The sequence below is a fragment of the Myxocyprinus asiaticus genome, chromosome 48 (genome assembly GCF_019703515.2).
Source record: "Myxocyprinus asiaticus isolate MX2 ecotype Aquarium Trade chromosome 48, UBuf_Myxa_2, whole genome shotgun sequence".
Classification (NCBI taxonomy): domain Eukaryota; kingdom Metazoa; phylum Chordata; class Actinopteri; order Cypriniformes; family Catostomidae; genus Myxocyprinus; species Myxocyprinus asiaticus.
The window spans coordinates 24,353,146-24,373,332 of record NC_059391.1 but is presented as its reverse complement, the minus strand read 5'-3'; the positions used below and the strand labels follow the sequence as shown (position 1 = coordinate 24,373,332).

The 20,187-nt window shown below is 37.8% G+C and overlaps 1 protein-coding gene across 3 annotated transcripts in view; it reads left to right on the top strand.

Annotated features, from left to right (window-relative positions):
* The first annotated feature begins 1,929 nt into the window (after window positions 1-1,929).
* Window positions 1,930-20,187, top strand: part of LOC127437582 (diacylglycerol kinase zeta-like) — a 39,854-nt gene continuing 21,596 nt past the window's right edge. For 2 of the 3 annotated variants that reach the window (XM_051692597.1, XM_051692596.1), the window contains exons 1-8: window positions 11,140-11,255; window positions 13,353-14,334; window positions 18,454-18,562; window positions 19,134-19,229; window positions 19,434-19,511; window positions 19,596-19,652; window positions 19,839-19,907; window positions 20,002-20,073. In XM_051692597.1, the coding sequence (XP_051548557.1) occupies window positions 13,397-14,334; window positions 18,454-18,562; window positions 19,134-19,229; window positions 19,434-19,511; window positions 19,596-19,652; window positions 19,839-19,907; window positions 20,002-20,073 (1,419 nt within the window). In that variant the 5' untranslated portion in view covers window positions 11,140-11,255; window positions 13,353-13,396. Of the gene's footprint in view, window positions 2,775-11,139; window positions 11,256-13,352; window positions 14,335-18,453; window positions 18,563-19,133; window positions 19,230-19,433; window positions 19,512-19,595; window positions 19,653-19,838; window positions 19,908-20,001; window positions 20,074-20,187 lie in introns of those variants that run through there. The other variant, XM_051692598.1, reaches the window with a different exon arrangement.

Here is a 20,187-nt window from a genome sequence, read left to right as displayed (position 1 = left end):
TGTTATCATTATGATTTAAAAAGGAGCCAAACAACTATGTGATAATAAATGGCTTCATATGTTCAATATCCTTAAATAAAAGACAGTTTTTTTTTTTGCATGATCAGTCCTATTTTCAAAATCAATGCCAAAATGTCACAATTTCTGCCAGGGTATGCAAACTTTTGAGCACAACTGTATTTATCATGCAATTTATGAGATGATGAATACCATTATTGTTGTTGTTGTTATTATTATTGTTATTTTCTTTTATTTCCACACTGAAAATATTGTCTGTCAAGAGTTTATAAAAAAATCAATGTATTTTCTTTCTATATGTCCTTTCTTCCTGCTCATCTTTTCCCTCCATCCTTCCTTCCTTCCTTCCTTCCTTCCTTCGTTCATTTGTTCGTTCCTTCCCTCCTTCCCTCCCTCCCTCCCGTACATTTTGTCCATCATTCCTTCCCACTATTTCCTTCCTTCCTTCCTTCCTTGCTTCCTTCATTTCTTTCTTTCTTTCTTTCTTTCTTCCTATCTTTCTTTCTTTCCTCTTTTTCCCTTTTTCCTCCCCATTTTTTGTCTGTTTTTCCTTACCTGAGCATCCCAGTATGTTATCTAACACAACCCAATGTGTAGGAGGGGAATGATATCCATGTGCTCATGAATATTATCTCTGTGGATGGTGCATAGCAGAAGGGCTCTTCTCTTCTCCTCTGCTGCGCTTCATGCCAGTGGAGGTTTGAACATGCGTGAAATACGGTGAACTCTGACCTCACGGTATCTAGGACAAAGTTATCTGTTGCTGGATCCTTTCACATGTTGAGAAGAACAGAGCATGGTGCAACGGCTTCTGTTCTGTTATCTATTGTTTTAAACCTTAAGAATTTTAAAGTTTCTGCCAAAATTTCATAGTAATATTTCAGTGGCTTCATGAGCATTATTTTTTTCAGTTTTAGAGTAAATCTCACAAAAAACATGTCTGGGTCATATTTCACCCCAAAATAATAATAATAATAATAATAAAAAAATCTTATTATTGTAATGTATCCGTATGTTTTACTTTTGAGTGAATATTTGTTTTGGTTTTAATTTTAGCTTAAATTTAAGTCAGTAAAACAAATATACCGTATATACAATATACTTATAACATTTTTTAACATTACAGTTATGAGAATGAGATTATTTTCTACAGGGAAATGGGGGAAGGGATGTAAATGGCAATGCAAATTTTTTTGTACATTTATGCAAAATACTATTTATTTTTCATTTATTTTTCTTTTTTTGGGGTGGTGGTGGTGGGGGTTACTTATGAAGACAGCGATCCCCAAAAAATGCTCATTTCCACATTTATTTATTAGATAACTGAGCTAAACCATAAATGCATTGGCAGCTCAAAAGCATTTGTATGGAACAAAATCGTATATGAACTGATCTCTGCATAGTTTAGTGAGCATGGCGTGGGCCTCACTCCACCCGTCTTTATGTAAAGTCTGAGTGGGAGGGAGGCCTGATCCTCTCTGCTGTTCCCGAGTTAGAACAGTACTGCAGAAATACCACTAAAGCCAAGGATGATTTAGTCCAATGTGAACGAATCCACCCACTCTGACGATATAATGCAGAAAAGCTCCTGTCTTCTAATTTTTTGGCTCTATTTCACACTTCTTTCTCAATTTTATCCTCTTTATTTAAAAAAAAAAAAAAAAAAAAAAAAAAAAAACATTCATATCAACCTTCTTGACCAGAAGAAATTTATGTTATACCATCAAACAAGGTTAGAGGTAAAATTGTGTGCATTGACAACTGGCAGCCATCAAATGGTTTACCATTTCCCAGGGTCTACCAATAGATGGCAACACACTCCTGTCCTAACTTGGGCTAGTGCTGGGTGAGCATGTGGGGGAGGTGTTAGAGAGAGAGAAGACCTGATAAAAGTGTGTGTTTCAACCTTATTGAGTCAGTAGTGCTGGCACCACAGGAGAGGGGCGGTAAAGATCTCACTGTAGGGGCGAAAACGAGAAAGGCAGGTAGCTACATGTCTACGAGTCCTACACCTGTCTCCACTGGGTTTGACACTTCCTGGATAGAGTGCCTTTTGTAACTGTCAGTGGTGAAATTGAAAGAGAGAGAGAGAGAGAGAGAGAGAGTTGGCCAAGGGGAAGCTTCTTGCCAAACAAACAGAGTTGTAGTAGGTGACTCGTGGAGGAGGAAGTCAACTGGCTGTAGCACATGGACAAGGGAAAAGGATTGTTAACTGTCAAAGCTGTAAACACACTTCAAGATCTACTTCCTGGTGCTGTGCTGTTCTGCACGACTGCTTGACTAAGCTGTGCTGAAGTAAACTGCACTCTGTGGAACTCATCCACACCACAAAACCTTGGATGGTTACTCAACTAAAGGGTCTCTGGTTCCTCTTACATATTTGCCTTCTCCCTCTCTGATGGGTTTCTTAGAAGGCTCTCCACTATTCTTATCTTTGTATTACTTTTCGTTTTGCCCATCAACTCCTTTTGTCTGCTATGAAGACCTCAATGGACTGGCTTCTTGCGATCATAGAGTCTAAAGTTGTGAAAAGTGAAGACAACCTGGACATCTGAGATGGAGCAGTCAGACCGGCAGTTGGACGGAGAGATTGAGGGGCTATCCCGACCACTGGAGGCTCTACTGGATAGTGAGGATGCCGGAGGTCCAGATTCAGCCTCCTCATCTTGTTCTGACCTGTCCATCTCAGCCTCTGCTGCCCAACCGTGTCCCAACAGCAGCAAGAGCTTCTCAGGGCTGCGGATCTTTGGTAGAAGGTGGGTGAGATGTGTGTGGGTATGTGAGAACTTCATGGACAATGTAATCCTCAACTTCTACTTCTATTAAATACAGAAATCGATGTTGGAGTTAAAATAAGTAGCCTAATAGTTTCATTTGACCAACTTTGAGACCCAAAATGCAAATGTTTGTGACTGAAAAACAGCATGCATGAATTTGTCTATTTGCAATTTAAAACTGTGTTTTGCTTGCAAATACCCTGTGGCAAAAGACACCACCTGTTGTCCTAAGGTCCTTAAATCTGTGTCTGTTCAAAACCTTCGATAAAGCAGTTGAACAGTTTAAAAAATGCTGACATGTTCACAATTCCCATGGCATGTTTTTTTTCCATCAGGTTATTTTTAAGACGTGTACTTTCGAATTTCATCAGACTGCTAAATTAATCTACAATCTCTTGTGGTTATCTGAAAATAGATGCCTTTAATGGATTGGAGAAGCAATTAATTATGCACTATAATTGTCCAACCTGTTGGGAAAACCGTGTACCTGTGCTCTGCACTTCTGACCTCGTGCACCTTGAGTTGACTTTATAGCTAAGATCTATCTGATATCAACTTTTTCTATGCTTTGTGTATAAGATTGAGAGAAGGAATTAATAATATGAGGATATGAAATACCAGAGAAAACAGAACATTATTATTATTATTATTATTATTTTGCATCTGTTCATTTCACCACTGTCTTGTATCATGGATGAGGATAATGATTGTTGCATAACCCAAACCTCAGTGTGTATTCGTGTGAATGTGTGTGAGTATGTATGTTGTGGTTCTTTTTACTTTGGGGAAAAAGTGTTTCTGGAAGTAAGCTGAATTTAACAAACATCCCTTTGGGGACACCCACAAAGGTAAAAATGATTCATATAGCAAATAATGTTTTGTTTTGAAAATCAAAATGTTTTCCTTTAGGCTTTGGATTGGCATGTTGTAATTATAATTGTCTTTATATTGAAGTTTATGGTATGTGCCCATTTTGCTAGTAAATGCGTGGCTCTGCTAGGTCGAGTTTTATTGGTGGTTTCACACAATTTCTTTTAGGTAGAGAAAAAAGTAATTAACCTCGAAGACTTCCTCTCTTGCATAGCTTTGTTGTATTTTGTTATACATTCAACTCTTGACCTTGTATTTTTTTTAGTTTGATTGATTGACTGGCATGCTTAAGTGTGGTATTTAGGGGCGGGGCAGAGTTGGTCCATCAGCCCCAGGATTGTGTCAGTCCTCGTGTCAGTCTAATAATTTTGTTTTAAAGTAAGCTTGGTGCTTCACAGACCTTTGACATACGAGTACTTTTTCTGTCTCTAATTAGAGCGTTTTGTAGCAAACACAATATTACACAAAATGCCTAATCAAGATTTAACAAGTATCCAATCCATTTTAAACACATCAAGTAACTCGGACCGGAAGCAGATAATGTTTTAAGTTTGTCTCTGGAATGTTTTCAGGTTTTGCAGTTGGCTTTAAATGCACTACAGACAATGGAAGTTCCTTTGCTCTATTTATGAACATGAAAAACCAGTTTTTCCAAATGAGACTTTGAGCAGAATCCACTTGTAGTCTGGCTGGGTGAGGGGCTCATTCATTTGTGGAATGAAGGATGTGTTTAAGTGTGAGGTTTTGATTTGCTTTGACTGATAATGTAATTGGCTAGTTAGTGATGCTTGCCTTAGCTTATAAGCTTGCCTGATAATTAGGTTTAAGGATGTGAACAAACCCCTAACCATAAGTATTAAACTAGGCATGTACATTAACTAGTCCCGCACCATTTGTGCAATGGACACGAATGAAACCTCAAATCATGCGATTTAGAGGTTTGTTATGTCTTTTCTAAGGCAGTGTTCACACAGCAGGAAAATACAGTTGTTGGTTGTTTTAGAGTCCTGCTTACGATTACGCTCACTCACAGTTTGGATATAAAAATGATTGACAACCACATTCTATAAATGAACATTCACACATTCATCTTTTCGTGGCTTCAGTACGGGACACAAAGCCTTCTAAACATTTTACCGAACCACAAAATTTCAGCCAAAAAACATAAGACAGTTGGCAACCCTCGTTTTGCGACTCAATTTAGAATTCAACTTAAAAATAAAAAATAAAACAATTCAAAGCTGCTGTTGGTTAATTAAGATCTGACACATGAACTCATGCCTTGATTGGACTAATTTATTTAATAAAGCATCAGCAATTGTTATTAAGCTTGCTGGTGTTATGTATGTTGGCATCTTTGATATTTACTTTGTGTGTTCACGTCATGTCGGGATATAATTCCACAATTCCGACTTCTTAGAACTCGTATTACATGTTGCAAACTCAGAATTCTACAAAATGTCCGACTTGACAGTCGTGACAAGTAAAAAGTACCAATATGGTAGCGGCCTCAATGGTTAAAGGGAATGGTGAACACATTTCTGTTTGATATCCCATTTAGGGATGGTAGCTTTCCCAAATTAGCCAGGATGTCCGGTATTTTGGCAGAAATTATGTCGTCCCGTAAGTGACTTCTTTTTTGCCGTATACAACAAGCGAAATGCTCAAGGGACATTTTATTATGCCATTGATTCCTGGAGCGCATTCTTTGTTCTTAAACATTTTGCGAGAACATATAGAACAGCTCATAGTAGAATCTCTGAGTTCCCATCTCATAATTCCAACACAACATAAACGCAGTGTTTTATTCATGGCTATCAGGAGAGTAGAAAAGGGCAACATTACCAAAACACCCTTGCAGCTGCATACTGTAGTAACGCCCTGGCAACCGCCCAAAGCATCCTAATGTCCCGGCGACTTTTACACAGACATGCAAAACTCATGTTCGAGTTTGAAAAAAATCGAGTTTGACTTGGGCTAGATACATTATATAAAATACTTTTGGTTGATTATAAGCTTTTGAATAGATAAGTGCAATATTTAGTTGCGTAGGATAGAACTGATTTTAAAGAAGATTCTTTATAAAATACTCACAAGTGCGTAGTGTGAAAGCACATGCTGCCATAGCCTCACACACACACCCTCATAAAGAGGACAGATAATCATTATTCTGTCAATATTTCAAAACATATATAAACTCCTCCATCCACACTGTGTGTGTGTGTGTGTGTGTGTGTGTGTGTGTGTGTGTGTGTGTATCTTTGCTCAACCTGTTCTATGTGCTGATGAGGCACCTGTTAGTGGCTGTGTTGATGTCTGTAATCTGATAATGCCACACACAGCTTGGACACCTGAGGCCCACAGGTTGTGTATCACCACGGTACAAAGAGTTCCGACTGGATTCCACACGTCCAGGAAGTTTTGCACATCCTAACGACCTTTTAAAACAGCCCTGATTGCATCAACTGAAGCCTTTCACCAGGTTTTCTCAGGTTGTAGGTAGATGCAGATTTCTCCCATGACCAACGTCCCAGCTCCCTCAACTTTCTCAATTGCATGGCTGTTCCACCCCGTGGAGGAAGAGACCCATTTCTGCAGCTATCTTTAATGTCTTGTTATATGCTGGAGCTATGTATAGATCAGGGTCAGTGTCTCTGTGTGGGTTAGTGGAGATCTGTATGTGGGTGATTGAATTTGTGTGTAGTGAGTGTGTGTGTGTGTGTGTGTGTGTGTGTGTGTGTGTGTGTGGCTTTTGTGAGAGCCTTTGGGGTACCAGGATACACCCAACCATTTACAGTAATAGGGCCAGTGGAGAGATTAGTGGAAGTGAAAGGAAGTGATGTCATGCAACTATAATTAGACTGGAATCTCAAATAGGCTCTAAACATAACCTACATTTCAATGCCAAAACATGATGGAAAAAAAAAAGAAAAAAAAAAACTTTGAGCTTTGAATTTCATGAAAGTGAATGATGACTGTGTCTAACATAGTACTACCTAACATATCCTGTTGTGTTCCACTGAAGAGGAAAAAAGTCATACGGGATGTACATGATGACAGAAATTTTATTTTTGGGTGAACTGCCATTTAAGTTGTCAATTTTATCCTATTCATCCTATGTCATATGTTAATAATTTTGCATATTGTTGAGGCCTAGTCTATTGTAATACATGAGGTATTTTTAATTCGGTTAATACCTCACATAGAGCATTGAAACAGGGCCAAGTCTTTTCATAATAAGAGTCCCCTGTGCGTTTCGGTCTTTTTTTATAGTTAAAAGTCCCACAAACTACACCTAATCTTCAATTTTATTCTTGTTATTATTGGATTTTGGTTGCATAATAAAGTAAATCTGGATTTTATTCATATTGGACTCTTGGGTCTGTGCCCGTCATAGTAAGGATACAATAAGAAAACATTTTACCTTCTTTAAATCAATATTAAAAAAACGAATGGCTTAATAATCTATTATCTGCCTTTCCCTCCACTTTAGTTATTGGTATTGACAAAATCCACTATCGGACGACCTCTAGCCCAATGTAAAATCCAGATCCTGAAGCAAAAACAGTTGAGAACCACTGTTGTAAAGATATAGTCTGTAGAGATGAGGTATTGTGTCTGTGGTCTGACCACTGTGGTGGAGGAAGTACAATGATAGGAACTAATCGATTTTGCAGAACAAAGATGGAATGGAAAAAGATACATATGACAGAAAGAGGGATTTTCCTCTGACCAATCCTGAATTGGCATGACTGTTGACATTTTGCAAATGTCTCTAAACATTTTTAGTTCTTTGCATAAGCAGAGGACAATCTAAATTTCCCCTTTCATTCACAAAATTTTTTTTTTTAAAAATTAAATATAATAAATAATCTATTTCTTTAGGAATATTCCTGGTTCAATACAAGTTAAGCTCAATCAACAGCATTGGTGGCATAATGTTTATTACCACAAACATTTATTTAGACTCGTCCCTCCTTTTCTTAAAAAAAAAACAAAAGCAAAAATGGAGGTTTCAGTGAGGCATTTACAATGGAAGTGAATGGGGCCAATTTTTGGAGGGTTTTAAGGCAGAAATGTGAAGCTTATAATTTTATAAAAGCACTTACATTAATTCTTCTGTTAAAACTAGTGTATTATTTGAGCTGTAAAGTTGTTTAAATGTACACTTTTACAGTCATTTTAGGGTTTGTTGAGATCATCATGACAACAAAGTTGTAAAATTGGCTATAACTTTACACAGAAAAGGTTAGTAAGTGATTTTATCACATTAAAATCATGTTTACACACATATTGTTTATGTCTTATGGCTGTACTTTTGAAAGAGTGAGTATTTTAATGTTCAAAAATTGGCCCCCATTCACTTTCACTGTAAGAGCCTCACTGTAACCCAGATTGTTTTTCTTTTTTTAAAGAAATGGTGGGGCAAGTCAAAATCAATTTTTGTGGTAAACAATATTATGCCACAAATGCTGCTGAATTAGCTTAACTTGTAATGAACCTGGAATATTCCTTTAAAATGTACACATTTCAATTGTATGAGCAATTTCCATCAAACTGAATTGAGTCATCTTTAACCAGAGTTTACATATTATGAATTAGCCATAGTTTGAAGTATTTAAATAAACTTAAATACTTCACATTTATGCTTAATTTATATATTTTGTTTTAAAAAAGATGAAAAATTCATATAATTGAAATGTTTACATTTTAAAAACAGACTGAAATATTTTTTGAGTGTTCTTTTTGTTTCTATTGATAGTTTGGTTTACATCCTAAAACTTTTGACTTATTGTCAGGTTTAAATTAAATTGTGATTTTGATTTTCAATGTGGACTCAGAGGTTTAGACTCCATTGTATGTGGATATACCACCTTTAGATGTGTTTAATTCACAGTCTCAGTGTTTTGTATCCAGCAGGTGGTGGCATTGCCATCCAATTCCCCTTGGATCAAACATTAGCTGCAACATCAGAGACTTATTTATTGATCCAGACATTCATACTTACAGTCAGCCTTAGAATCCAGCCTACATTTCATTATGTTATCTACCTCTTCCTTTTGTCTGTTTAATGCATCCAAAATTAGTCATGTCACATACAATCAAAACAAATGATTACAATTCTAATTTCTAATAGAATTCTAATTCTAATCTTTTTATATGTTAAATATCGCTCATAATAATAGGGGTGATGTGGCCTAGTGGTTATAGATCCAGGTAGGCTCAAACCCCACAAGGGTTGATCCATGAGCTAAATGGGACAGTTTACCACCTCATAGTGGCCACCATGTTAGTCACATGTCTAGACGAATGCTACTCCCGTTATCTCTGTTACCTGCCTATTATGGGACAATTTAAATTGTAGAATAATAAATGTTGGGTGACAAATATGCCTCCGAAAATATTTTTTAAATGGCATTAGTAACAGAAATCTTTTAAAATATTTTTTTGTATTATGTTGCATCACCAGTAGTTGTCAGTATAAAGTCCAAGACCACTGTCGTATCTGCAATTGCTGCCAACACGGTCACACAGACCCCATTCTGCCAAATTACTAACAAGTCAAACCTTTCCCTCTTGTGCTATTGGTAGCGCAGTGCATGAGCAACCTCCGAGACATGGGTTCTGATCCCATAGGAACCAGGAAGTAATAATGACATTCACATATGCAATGAGCGGGATTTGGAGGTTGCATTTTCGTTCCACTAACGGTTAGGTTTAGGGTTGGGATTTGGGTAAGGGGGTACAGTTAAAAAAAATATGCATGCTGTTGCATAAAAAAAATGCATATCCCGTTGACTGTATTACATCATTTACAACTAAAAACAATTTACTATACTCACGTTTTGGCGCCACTCTATGGACATTTCACCCAGAAACTGGAGCTCACACGTGCCCATATGTTCAAAAACACTTCCAGCTTTGGCCACTGGGCGCAGTAAGTCAAATTTCAGTAAGCACAGACTGATATCAGCAGCAGAACTTTTGATCTGCTGTTACGGAATTCACAGTGAGATCCGTCTGCAGTAAAAACAACAAAAATCACTTACAGACCCCATTAAATTGCTTGACGAGCTCAGTTTTCTTTCCTCTATTGACTTATTTCCTATTCATACAGGAAATTGGGACAGGACATATCATGCTTTTTCCTTTTTTAAGTAGCTCACAGCCGTTAACTACCATTTGTTACTTGCTATTACTAGACGGAATAAAGTGGGTTTTGGGGGTGGGACTTGCTCATTCTAGAGAGCATTTTACTGGACAAAAAACTGATATAAGCCTGTCAATACAAGATGAGTCATCAATATTTTTGGTCTGTTTTGTCCAGAAGACAGGTTGTTGAATTGATATTCAAGCGCATTCACCCCTCGCCCGTGTTCTCTCGCGCTGATCCATAATGCAACAGCACAAGGGCCTTGAAATGGAAATGACACGCATTGTGCTTTTGGGGTGGAGTGGTATTGCCATGTCTTCTTATTAGGGTATGTGAATAGACAATAAGGGGACCGAGACACTAAGATGTCCTCAGTGAAGCCAAATTTACTGTCATCTTTATAATTAGCTTTACAGTGGTTAAAAATGTATGTCTCGTGGGTTAAACCACATGCATCATCTTCACAGCTGTTGGTGTCGCATGCCGCAGGTTGTTTGGTGCCAGAATTGGTGCTATGTCCTCTTTTTCATAAGCAATATGCTGAACGGTTTGCTCAAAAGCAGAAGCAGGTTTGCAAAGTTTTCATGAGGAAAATAATTATCATGAAGCCTTTAGTTGTGTTCCTTACACTGCAAAAAACGCCTTGTTTTTCAGTAAAAATATATAGCATGTTTTTCTTGTCATAAGCATACCTTTTATTACATTTATGCTTAAAACAAGAAAAAAAAAAAGAACAAATTGCCAATAGAATTTGTAAAATAGAATTTTCATTTATTTATAGAAGATATATATTATATTATATACTGTGTATATATATATATTATTTTATATATTTTAACATTACATTTGTATTTTTTACATTAAATATTTAATATTAATTATTATATTTAATCATGTGCATGTATGTTTATAAAGTAAATGTATCTTGTTTTAAGGATGTTTAGACATTTTTACAGGAAAACAAGAAAAAAATACTGATTAAAATAATGATTTTTGCAGTGTAAAAAGCACCTGATGTCAACCACATGTACCTAATGTGTACCAACAAGGCAGTATAGCATGAAATATGAGTCTAGGAAGTGAAAACAGGCAACAGTTCCAGCAGGAGTCATTTGTGCTGGTGTGTGTCTCCCAGCATTAAGCTGATAATTGGTCGTTATTTTAAACCAGAGTCTTCGATGCACCCCCCCTCCCACCCCGCTGTCTACCTCCTGCCCAGTTGATGCCTCTTTCCTCTGTGATGTGTGGCGCTGCTCTCCCAGTGGGCTGTGTGTTTCTGTGTGAATTTGAGGCTTCTCTTCCTGTTGGCTTGAATTGTGTGTAGTTCCTCTGTGTTTGTGGGCTATCTCACACTCACCTGTTTAACACTTGGACTTCCTCTGTCAATTCATTGTGAGCAGACACTCAGGGAGGGAGACAGGGAGCAGATCTCTCAGGTCGTATAATGTCTTATGTCTTTTTATTGGATATTGGTTAATAACAGGACAGATATGTAATGTAAATAGAGCAAAGTGGCCAATGATCGATACAATACCAGTATATATGATGTACTGCAATTTAATAGCAAATGTGTTGAATTCAAAATCACTGAAATAAATTTTTTTTCTCACTTTATTTTATGATACATATACTTAGTATACACTGAAAAATATTTCTAAACAGAAAATTTGCATTTTCCATTAACAAGGCTTTGGAGGATATTGAAACTGGCACAGTTCTGTTAATCGGTTGGGCAGATGTGTCAAATATCGGCCAATTAATTGTCCTGGTTGATATGTTGGTCTATCAATGTTTCCTACAGATTTTATCACAAAAACATATTTTAGTCTATTTTTAACATTTACACATTTAAGTTGTATGAAAAATTTCCCGAAAACTGAATTGAGTAATATGTAAATAGTGTGCAGATTTTTAGTTCAGATTAAATGTGAAGTATTTAACCTTAATGAGGAGTATAAGCTTTAAAAACGTAGTAAACTAAATGTACGTTTTAAACAATTCAATTTGGTAAATGGCAACACAACTACATTTGCTTTGGCATTAATTGAACTTATTTGTACTTAAAGTTAAGCCTATTTAAATAAATCTAATTTAAATAATTTGTTTAAATATTATTTATGCCAAGAATAATTTTTTTGAATGATGTCAGTTTTCCGACAACATTTACAAACTGCCGACAATATTATAATTTGACATAACAAAACATAACAGAACAAAAAATACATAACCTTTATGGAGTTTTGATTAGATGATTTGATTATATGTGCTTAATGTTTATCAGGCATGTGGGATGCAGGATAGAAGCATTTAAAATCTTTCAAAGACTTTGCTGTTTAATTAAGTTGTTTGCAGTGTAAGCAAGCAGAACCACTAATCTTCAGCTAATCAGTGACAAACATAATGTTCAATCATGACTGAGTGATGTAATTTTTCCCCCTTTGAAAATTTCGGTGAAGTTAATGTAACACAGGCTGTGTTTTTAAGTGCATCAGTTAATAAATTAGTCTTGTGTGATTGACACTTTCTAACCCTGCCTGCCTGGTAAAGAACTATGCTTTTTCCATAGAGACATGTTTTGATGGTACAAGAATTCTCTTAGCTACAGTTTGCTGTTTTTGTATAGCAATTAATATTTTAAGGTAAAATATTTTTAAATCTAGACAACGCTAACAGGTTAACTGTAAATAATGCTATGAAATACTTGGAAAATCAGCAATAAGTATCATTCTTTATCCTGGTAGATTTGTCTGGGTCATGCCCGCCTCTGAATGAGATAGAGACTAGTTAGGTTGCTATAATTAGTACAGGCAGCCACAACTGAAGGGTTAGAAAGCTCTTATAATCTGCCCTGGACATCCCTGTGTGTTAATCAGGACATCCATGAGCCGAGTAGAGCTTCATTTCCTTAATTGTCTTGCACGTCATTATGACATGATGTCAATGCTCATGGATTCACAATGCACTTTTGTAGACAACTGGCTTTTTTAGTACTAACACGATTTAGAAGGCAAATTGTTCTGGTCTAAACCATTGGAAAATCTGTGCTAGGCTAGGCAGAGGTAGTTTTCCATATTTATTTCCAGTATCCCATGCTCGGAAGACCAGCATGTGTTGTATTTTAGATGCCGGTGTGCTGGTTTCCCCATCAGGCTTTTTTTTTAACCAGCTAAGTTGTGCTGTGCTGGTACACCTTCTAGACAAGCACCAAATGAGCTCTAACTAACATAAACCAGCCTAGACCAGCCTAGAAATTTATGCTGGTCTAAATTGACCTTTCCAGCAGGGCTGTAAAGTCTATTGTTGAGTGTTGTCTAGATTTACTGATATTGTGAAGCTATGGCAGTGTGTTTTGAATGTGTCGAGTTTAGAAAGATTCTCAATTTTAAATATTTAAATTTTAAATTTTATATTTTTGGGTGAAATGATCCTACAAGGATTAGTCTTGATCTATTGGGTTAGTGTGACAAGCTTTCAGTAGTTTTGGAACTTGAAATGTTTTATCTATTCTGACGGGCTCAATTTTCAACCAACAGCCTCAGGGGAACTTTAAAAAGGGAACTGTATCCTTCCAGTCACCATGGACACTTTTTTCCGCCGGCATTTTAAGAGGAAAGAGACCGGAGAAGCTGCGAACGATGGGCATTTAACTGAAGCCTGTCGGCACAGGAGGCCGAGCATTGCTGTGCCAACTAGCCGCGCCCGTCGGCGCTCCAGCATAGGCCTTCCATCCACTGCGTTGGCCCAACGACGACGCTCAAGCGTCCATCTACAGTCATTACCCCGAATCACTGCCAGTCAACCAGCACAGAAAAGTAATGGTAGACGCCGATCCAGCACCACCACCCCAAAGGCCAATCCTCGCTTTGCCGTTCGCCGCAAGAAGGTAGGCAAGCTCCGCAATATCGATACGCACCTCCTGGGCCCGTCCATGCTGCTGGCCAGCTTGATCCAGATGACAGAGGAAGAAGAGGAGGAAGAGGAAGGCCGTAGCCCACTGCCAGGGCAGGTGGAACTCAAGGGAAGCAGCCCAAAGTTCAGGAGTCAAACAGATATGCTTTTCTCAGAGGGGGACAGCGATAGCGAGGACTCCAGAAGCGACTCGGATGAGAGTCACCACTCAGAGCATTGCAAGGAGCGACTGGAGGAGGCCGATGTCTTGGACTGGGAAATGAAAGAATCCACCATCTTGTGTAAGCAGGACTGCCTTCCTCTGGCTGTGGTGGCAGAGCGAATCCAGGCCCACCCACTGATCCGAGTTCCACGCTGCCTTCGGAGGAACTCGTCGCATTATGGGCATGCAGAGCCAGGCCAGCGCGGCCGCTACTGCCGCAGCAGCCAGAGGAGGCGTCGTAGACGGGTTTCGACCATCTCTAAAGCGGGAAGCCCCTGGCCAGGGAGAGGCCTGCCACTTCCCAACCGAAGAAGCTCCACCTGCTTCAGGGGCCAATCATCTCTCAGTCCTCTCATGGGGGCCTATTATGATCCCAGCCTGGAGACTTGGAGTGGATTCCTGTCGTATGTAAAATCTTTTCTTTAGTTGAGTCTAAAAGTCACTATTTTGAATTGTGCTCTCAAAGTAGATGGAAATCAAGACCATTTGAGTCATTTTATTGTATAGTATTTAAAATTGTAGCTTAGACACTGTACTTCACATTGCCTTTTATGGCTGTTTTCCAGAAAGAATAAAAAGAAAAAACAACAACCCTAAAAGAAATCAGGACATTTAGGAAGCAAACAGAATTGGAAGGCAAAAATCTCAGTAAATGTACCGTTACAGCACATACTCAAGTACTGTACAAGTATAACCTTTTTAAACTACTTAATAAAATTCTTGAGAAAACCTATGCAATTACTGTAAGAAGTAAGAATATATTTTAATTCATTACTTTACACCTTCTGACAACACAAAAGCATGAAATAGGTTTCTTTTGGCTCTTAACTTTAAAATAGTTTTCACTCTGGCAGTGATTAAATCTCCGGAGGTTGCTATACTGTTGGCTTCTTATTATGCTAATTTCCAGAGAAAGCTACACAATTACAATAACAAGAGTATTTGTAATTCTTTACTTTACACCCCTGGTAACACAAAAGCATAAAATAGGTTTCTTTTGGTTCTTAACTTTAACTTGGATTCACCCTGACAGCAGTTAAATTACTGGAGTTTGCAAAGTAGTTTTACTTTTGTTTGCTAAATGCTAATGCTAATCCTACTGCTTTATCAAACTGGTGGCACCTCATTGTCTGCACCCTAAATATCGTTGCTGCACATTTGCAGTACATTAAACTCTACACATTTGTTTCTGAATCCCAAACAGTTGCTCATGTACGTGACCTCATATCGCAAACTTGTTTTGAAAATGAATAGTGTAAATGGCCCTCATGCATTTATAATCTAGTAAAGACCAACTGTAACTCTATGTGCAGAGCTGTGTTTAAATGTTCTTTGTAAATAAATGTTTTATACTTCAATTAATCAATTTACAAATATTACTTACAGTATACAGCCATGGCCAAAATTATTGGCAGTGACATAAATTTTGCATTTTGCAAAGTTTGCTGCTTCAGTTGTTATGGTGTTGATTCACATTGTTTCTAGATTATTGTGCAGAGTGATCAGATGCATTTTAAATTATTGCAAAAAGCTTAATTGGCCAATAAAATGAACTTTATCACAAAAACCCAAATTTCACTGTTTTTTTGGCCCTGGCACAAAATGACCAGCTAACATCATTTCACTAATCATATCAGCAACACCTGGGAAAGTGTGAACGAGTACTAGTCAGGTGAAATCACTCTATCATTCTGATTGGATTATAAAAGCAGACTGATTGCTATAAAAGGAGGGAAGAAGTGCTTCCAATCATTGTGTTCGTGTTAGCAATGGTTACCTCCAAAGAGAGACATGCAACCATCATTGCGTTGCATCAAAATGGCCTCACATGCAAGGAAATTACTGCAAAGAATATTGCTTCTGAAAGAACCATTTACCGGATCATCAAGAACTTCAAGGAGAGAGGTTCAACTGCAGAGAAGAAGGCTTCAGGATGTCCCAGAGTGTCCAGCAAGCGCCAGGACCGTCTCCTCTTGAGGAGTCAGCTACAGAATCGTGTCACCACCAGTGCAGAGCTTGCTCAATATTGGCAGCAGGTGGGTGTGAGTGCATCTGCACGCACAGTGAGGCGAAGACTTTTGGACAACGGCCTGGTGTCAAGAAGGATAGCAAAGAAGCCACTTCTCTTCAAGGACCGACTGAAATTATTTAGGAAGTACAAGGATTGGACAGCAGAAGACTGGTGCAAAGTTATTTTCTCTGAAACCCTCTTCCGACTGTTTGGGACATCTGGAAAATCAATTGTCCGGAGAAAAGGTGAACGCTACCATGAGTCCTGTGTCGTGCCAACAGTGAAGCATCCTGAGACCATCCATGTATGGGGTTACTTTTCATCCGAGGGAGTGGTCTCTCTCACAATTCTGCCCAAAAACACTGCCATGAATGAAGAATGGTATCAAAACGTCTTGCAAGAGCAACTTCTCCCAACAATCCAGGAGCAATTTGGTGATGATCTCTAAGTTTTCCAGCATGATGGAGCACCATGTCACAAGGCAAGAGTGATAATGAAGTGGCTCGGAGATCATTACATTGACATTTTGGATCCATGGCCAGGCAACTCCCTGGATCTTAATCCCATAGAGAACCTGTGGTCAATCCTCAAAAGGCGAGTGGACAAGCGGAAGCCCACAAATTGTGATCAACTCTGAGCACTAATAAGGCAAGAATGGATCGCCATCAATCAGGATTTGGCCTGGAAGCTGATATCCAGCATGCCAGAGCAAATTGCAGAGGTTATGAAGAACAAGGGTCAACACTGTAAATACTGACTCTTTGCATATATTGAATGTTTTTGCCAATAAAAGCCTTTAAAACTTATGAAATGCTTATTGTTTTCCAGTATACCATAGAAACATGTGAAAAAAGAATCTACAAATACTGAAGCAGCAAACTTGGCAAAACACAAAATGTATGTCACTGCCAATACTTTTGGCCTTGGCTGTAGTTGTCTCTGCATATTAAGCTTGGGTACAAGGAAAAAATGACACTTCACCTTTTAAGAATCTCTGCACTTTAAAGGCAATATCTGTAGACATTTCTCAAGTGATCAAACATTTAGATGGCACGTAAGAGCAGGCAGTCGTAATGGCGGGTTTTTCACTGCATTGACCTTCTCATTATCCATCCTGTGGATACAAGCTCCATGGCGTGCACTCATTAGTGCTGCTGCTACCATAGCGAGGTAATGTGACTCATCAACGCCACTCATCACACAGTGGGCTTCGCACCAACACGTTGCTAAGCTTCACTGATTCACTCTGTAGGGATTAGGACACAAAGGTCAGGGTGAGCAAGGTTTTGATTACAAAAGAATAAAAAAAAATTTTTTTTGGAAATACCCCACTCAAAGCTAACTGTGGTTTTATGCCTTTTATAAATGTGTTTTCTGTGTTCTTGCAGTTTTTATTTGTTGGCTTTGCATGAAGTTTCTTGTGTGGCCATTTACTTGCTTGGGTGTTAACCTTGTTTTAAAATTTAGCTGTACAGAGATGGCACTCTCTGATTTATCATAGATCTGAATAAAACCTTTTAGTCAGTGTAGTTTTGTTTAGCACAACTTTGTGTTCTGCACCTGACATATTGTTAATATAACCAATACAGGGGGCTCCAAACATTTGTGACCACATTGAAAATCTGGGATTTATAATCCGGTTTAAACCTGGAAATAAACAGAAAAAGTAAGATTTTGAAAAACTTGTGACATGGATCATTTTAACTCATACAAAAAGTCAGATTTCCTTGCTTCCATTGAAGCACGTAAGATGCTCTTTTATTATTCTCAAATCATGATAACATGGATTATCAATTTTTTCCACAAACTTCAATGCTGTCAATAGAGTCAGTGCTAGCTTGAGTGCATGCTGTTATTAAAACAAAAGGGGGACAGGACATACTATATACTAAGAATTTCTAATATTCATATTAATTGTTTTTTTTTATTTAACTTTTCACTATTTGTTATGCTGATAATATCATTTGTAATGAAAATGTTGTATTAAGTTACAAAAATGCTAAATAGATGTATTTTCTAGTGGACCCAGCTGTATCTATCAGCAATGCACGCATCCATTTCTTACAGTTTTAAAAACGGATCTGCATGCTCTATAATGCTCTGTGTAGGTGGCTGGTGAAAATAGTCTTATTGATTGATATGGGCGTTAAACAGATGCAACCTAAAGAGACCCCAAGGCATTCTGTGTGAAAAGCTACCATTTGGATTAATAGAAATAACCATCTGAAAACTGAAATTAAATCACACAAATTTTGTATCTGAAGCATGGGAACACCTGTTAATTTTACAAACCGAGGCTCTTATTGTTTCTTTTCTGTTTTGTGTGCATGTTATTTGGCCTATGTCTTAAATACCTGTTATCAGATAAAGGAAAGACATGCCATCCTTTCACGACAAACGTTTCATAATTTTATTGGCTTTGATTAATGCTATGATTGGCTAAGTTAAGATATGATGGACACAGGCAGTCTGTTCAGTCTGTTTAATGTCTCTCTGATTGTGTTTGTCTCAGGAAAGCCATCGCCAAGGCTGGTGTGCCAAATACTGCTGCCCAGTCCAGTGCCACAATACCCGGCAAAAGTGAACCAAGCAAAGGGATCTGCAGCACTGTCGATTGGACTGTAAGTCACTCCTTTGCTGACTTTCGAACGTTTCATAATGACACACAGTGGTGTAGGGGATGCCCCTCACGGCCTTATGGGCCAATTTTATTACTGTGACATTAGCTAGAGCAACTTTACTGTGCATAGAAGGAACATCAATGCAATAAATATACTGTGTATTTACACAGACATTTTAATGGTGCTCAGAGGCGGCCTAAATGTATTTACACATGGATTGGAATTGCACAATCGCTTCTCTCTCGTTTAAGTCACAATCAGTTATTTACTGACTGGATCAAAGTTTAAATCTTAGTAAACTTGCTATAGCCCACTAGATTTGCACTTTCTAAATGACAGAAATCTTGAAAGATAGAAAATATTTTGTGGTACGCCGCTGGGTGTACTGACTTGCCGGTTGAAATCTGTCCATCTTTTTGTATGGTTTTCTTTGCTGTCTTAACTTGATGATCGGTTTATTTATTTATTTTTATTCTGATGTACCTGTTATGAACAACAGTTCTTTAAAATGAAACTCCAGCTCATGTACTGTAACTTCTGTGTGTCTTACTCGTTAACTTTCATCCCACAGGAAAATGCCCAGTTTGGTCAACATGTGTGGTTTGAGACCAGTCCATCTGGAGACTTCTGTTACGTTGGAGAGACGTATTGCTTTGCAAAGTCCCTGGTAGACCTATGTTCTCATTCTTACAACAAAATGTTTTTGTGACAGAAAATTAAGTAGTGTTTAATAGTTTGCTTGCATTTTATACAAAAACCTGCACAAGCGCTCCCTCTACTGTTCAGAGGTTGTAATTACAGATCCATAGGCATTGCAAATATGGCAGATTTTGTTTGTTTTATTTTGTATTTAATTTAATATTTTTTTCAGCAAAAGTCTCTTCCTCGTCACAAATGTGCATCCTGCAAAATATCTGTTCACACTATATGTATGGATCAACTGGAGAAGGTTAGAAGTTTGCTGTAATACTGAATAATCACAGAATGATGTTACATTTTTAGCTAAAAAAATCAAATGTACTGTTCTCTACAGATTAACTTCAGGTGTAAGCCATCATTTAAGGATCCAGGGATGAGAAACGTCAGAGAGGCAAGAAGGCACAAAGCAAAACAAACAAAAAACAAAACATGCTTACGTTACACACACACACACACACACACACATATATATATATATATATATATATATATATATATATATATATATATATATATATATATATATATATATATATAAACAAGTTTGGTTAGCAACTAAGTTGTTTTTGTTTTTCAGACCCCAAACATGAGACATCACTGGGTCCACAGGAGACGGCAAGATGGAAAATGCCGGCAATGTGGAAAGGTCTTTTACCGACATCAGTCCAACACTCATAAAAATATGAGACATGTTATCATCAAAAATATATTTATGGCTTAATTTAACTGTCCATCTACAGGGTTTCCAGCAGAAGTTCTCTTTCCACAGTAAAGATATTGTGGCCATCAGCTGCTCCTGGTGCAAACAGGCAGTGAGTGTTGGTTTGCAGAGATGGGTGATATGAAACTGAACTATGTTGTTTACATATCAAACTTGTTTTCCCTTTGAATCGTTTTTTTTTTATTTATTTTTTTAAACCACATCG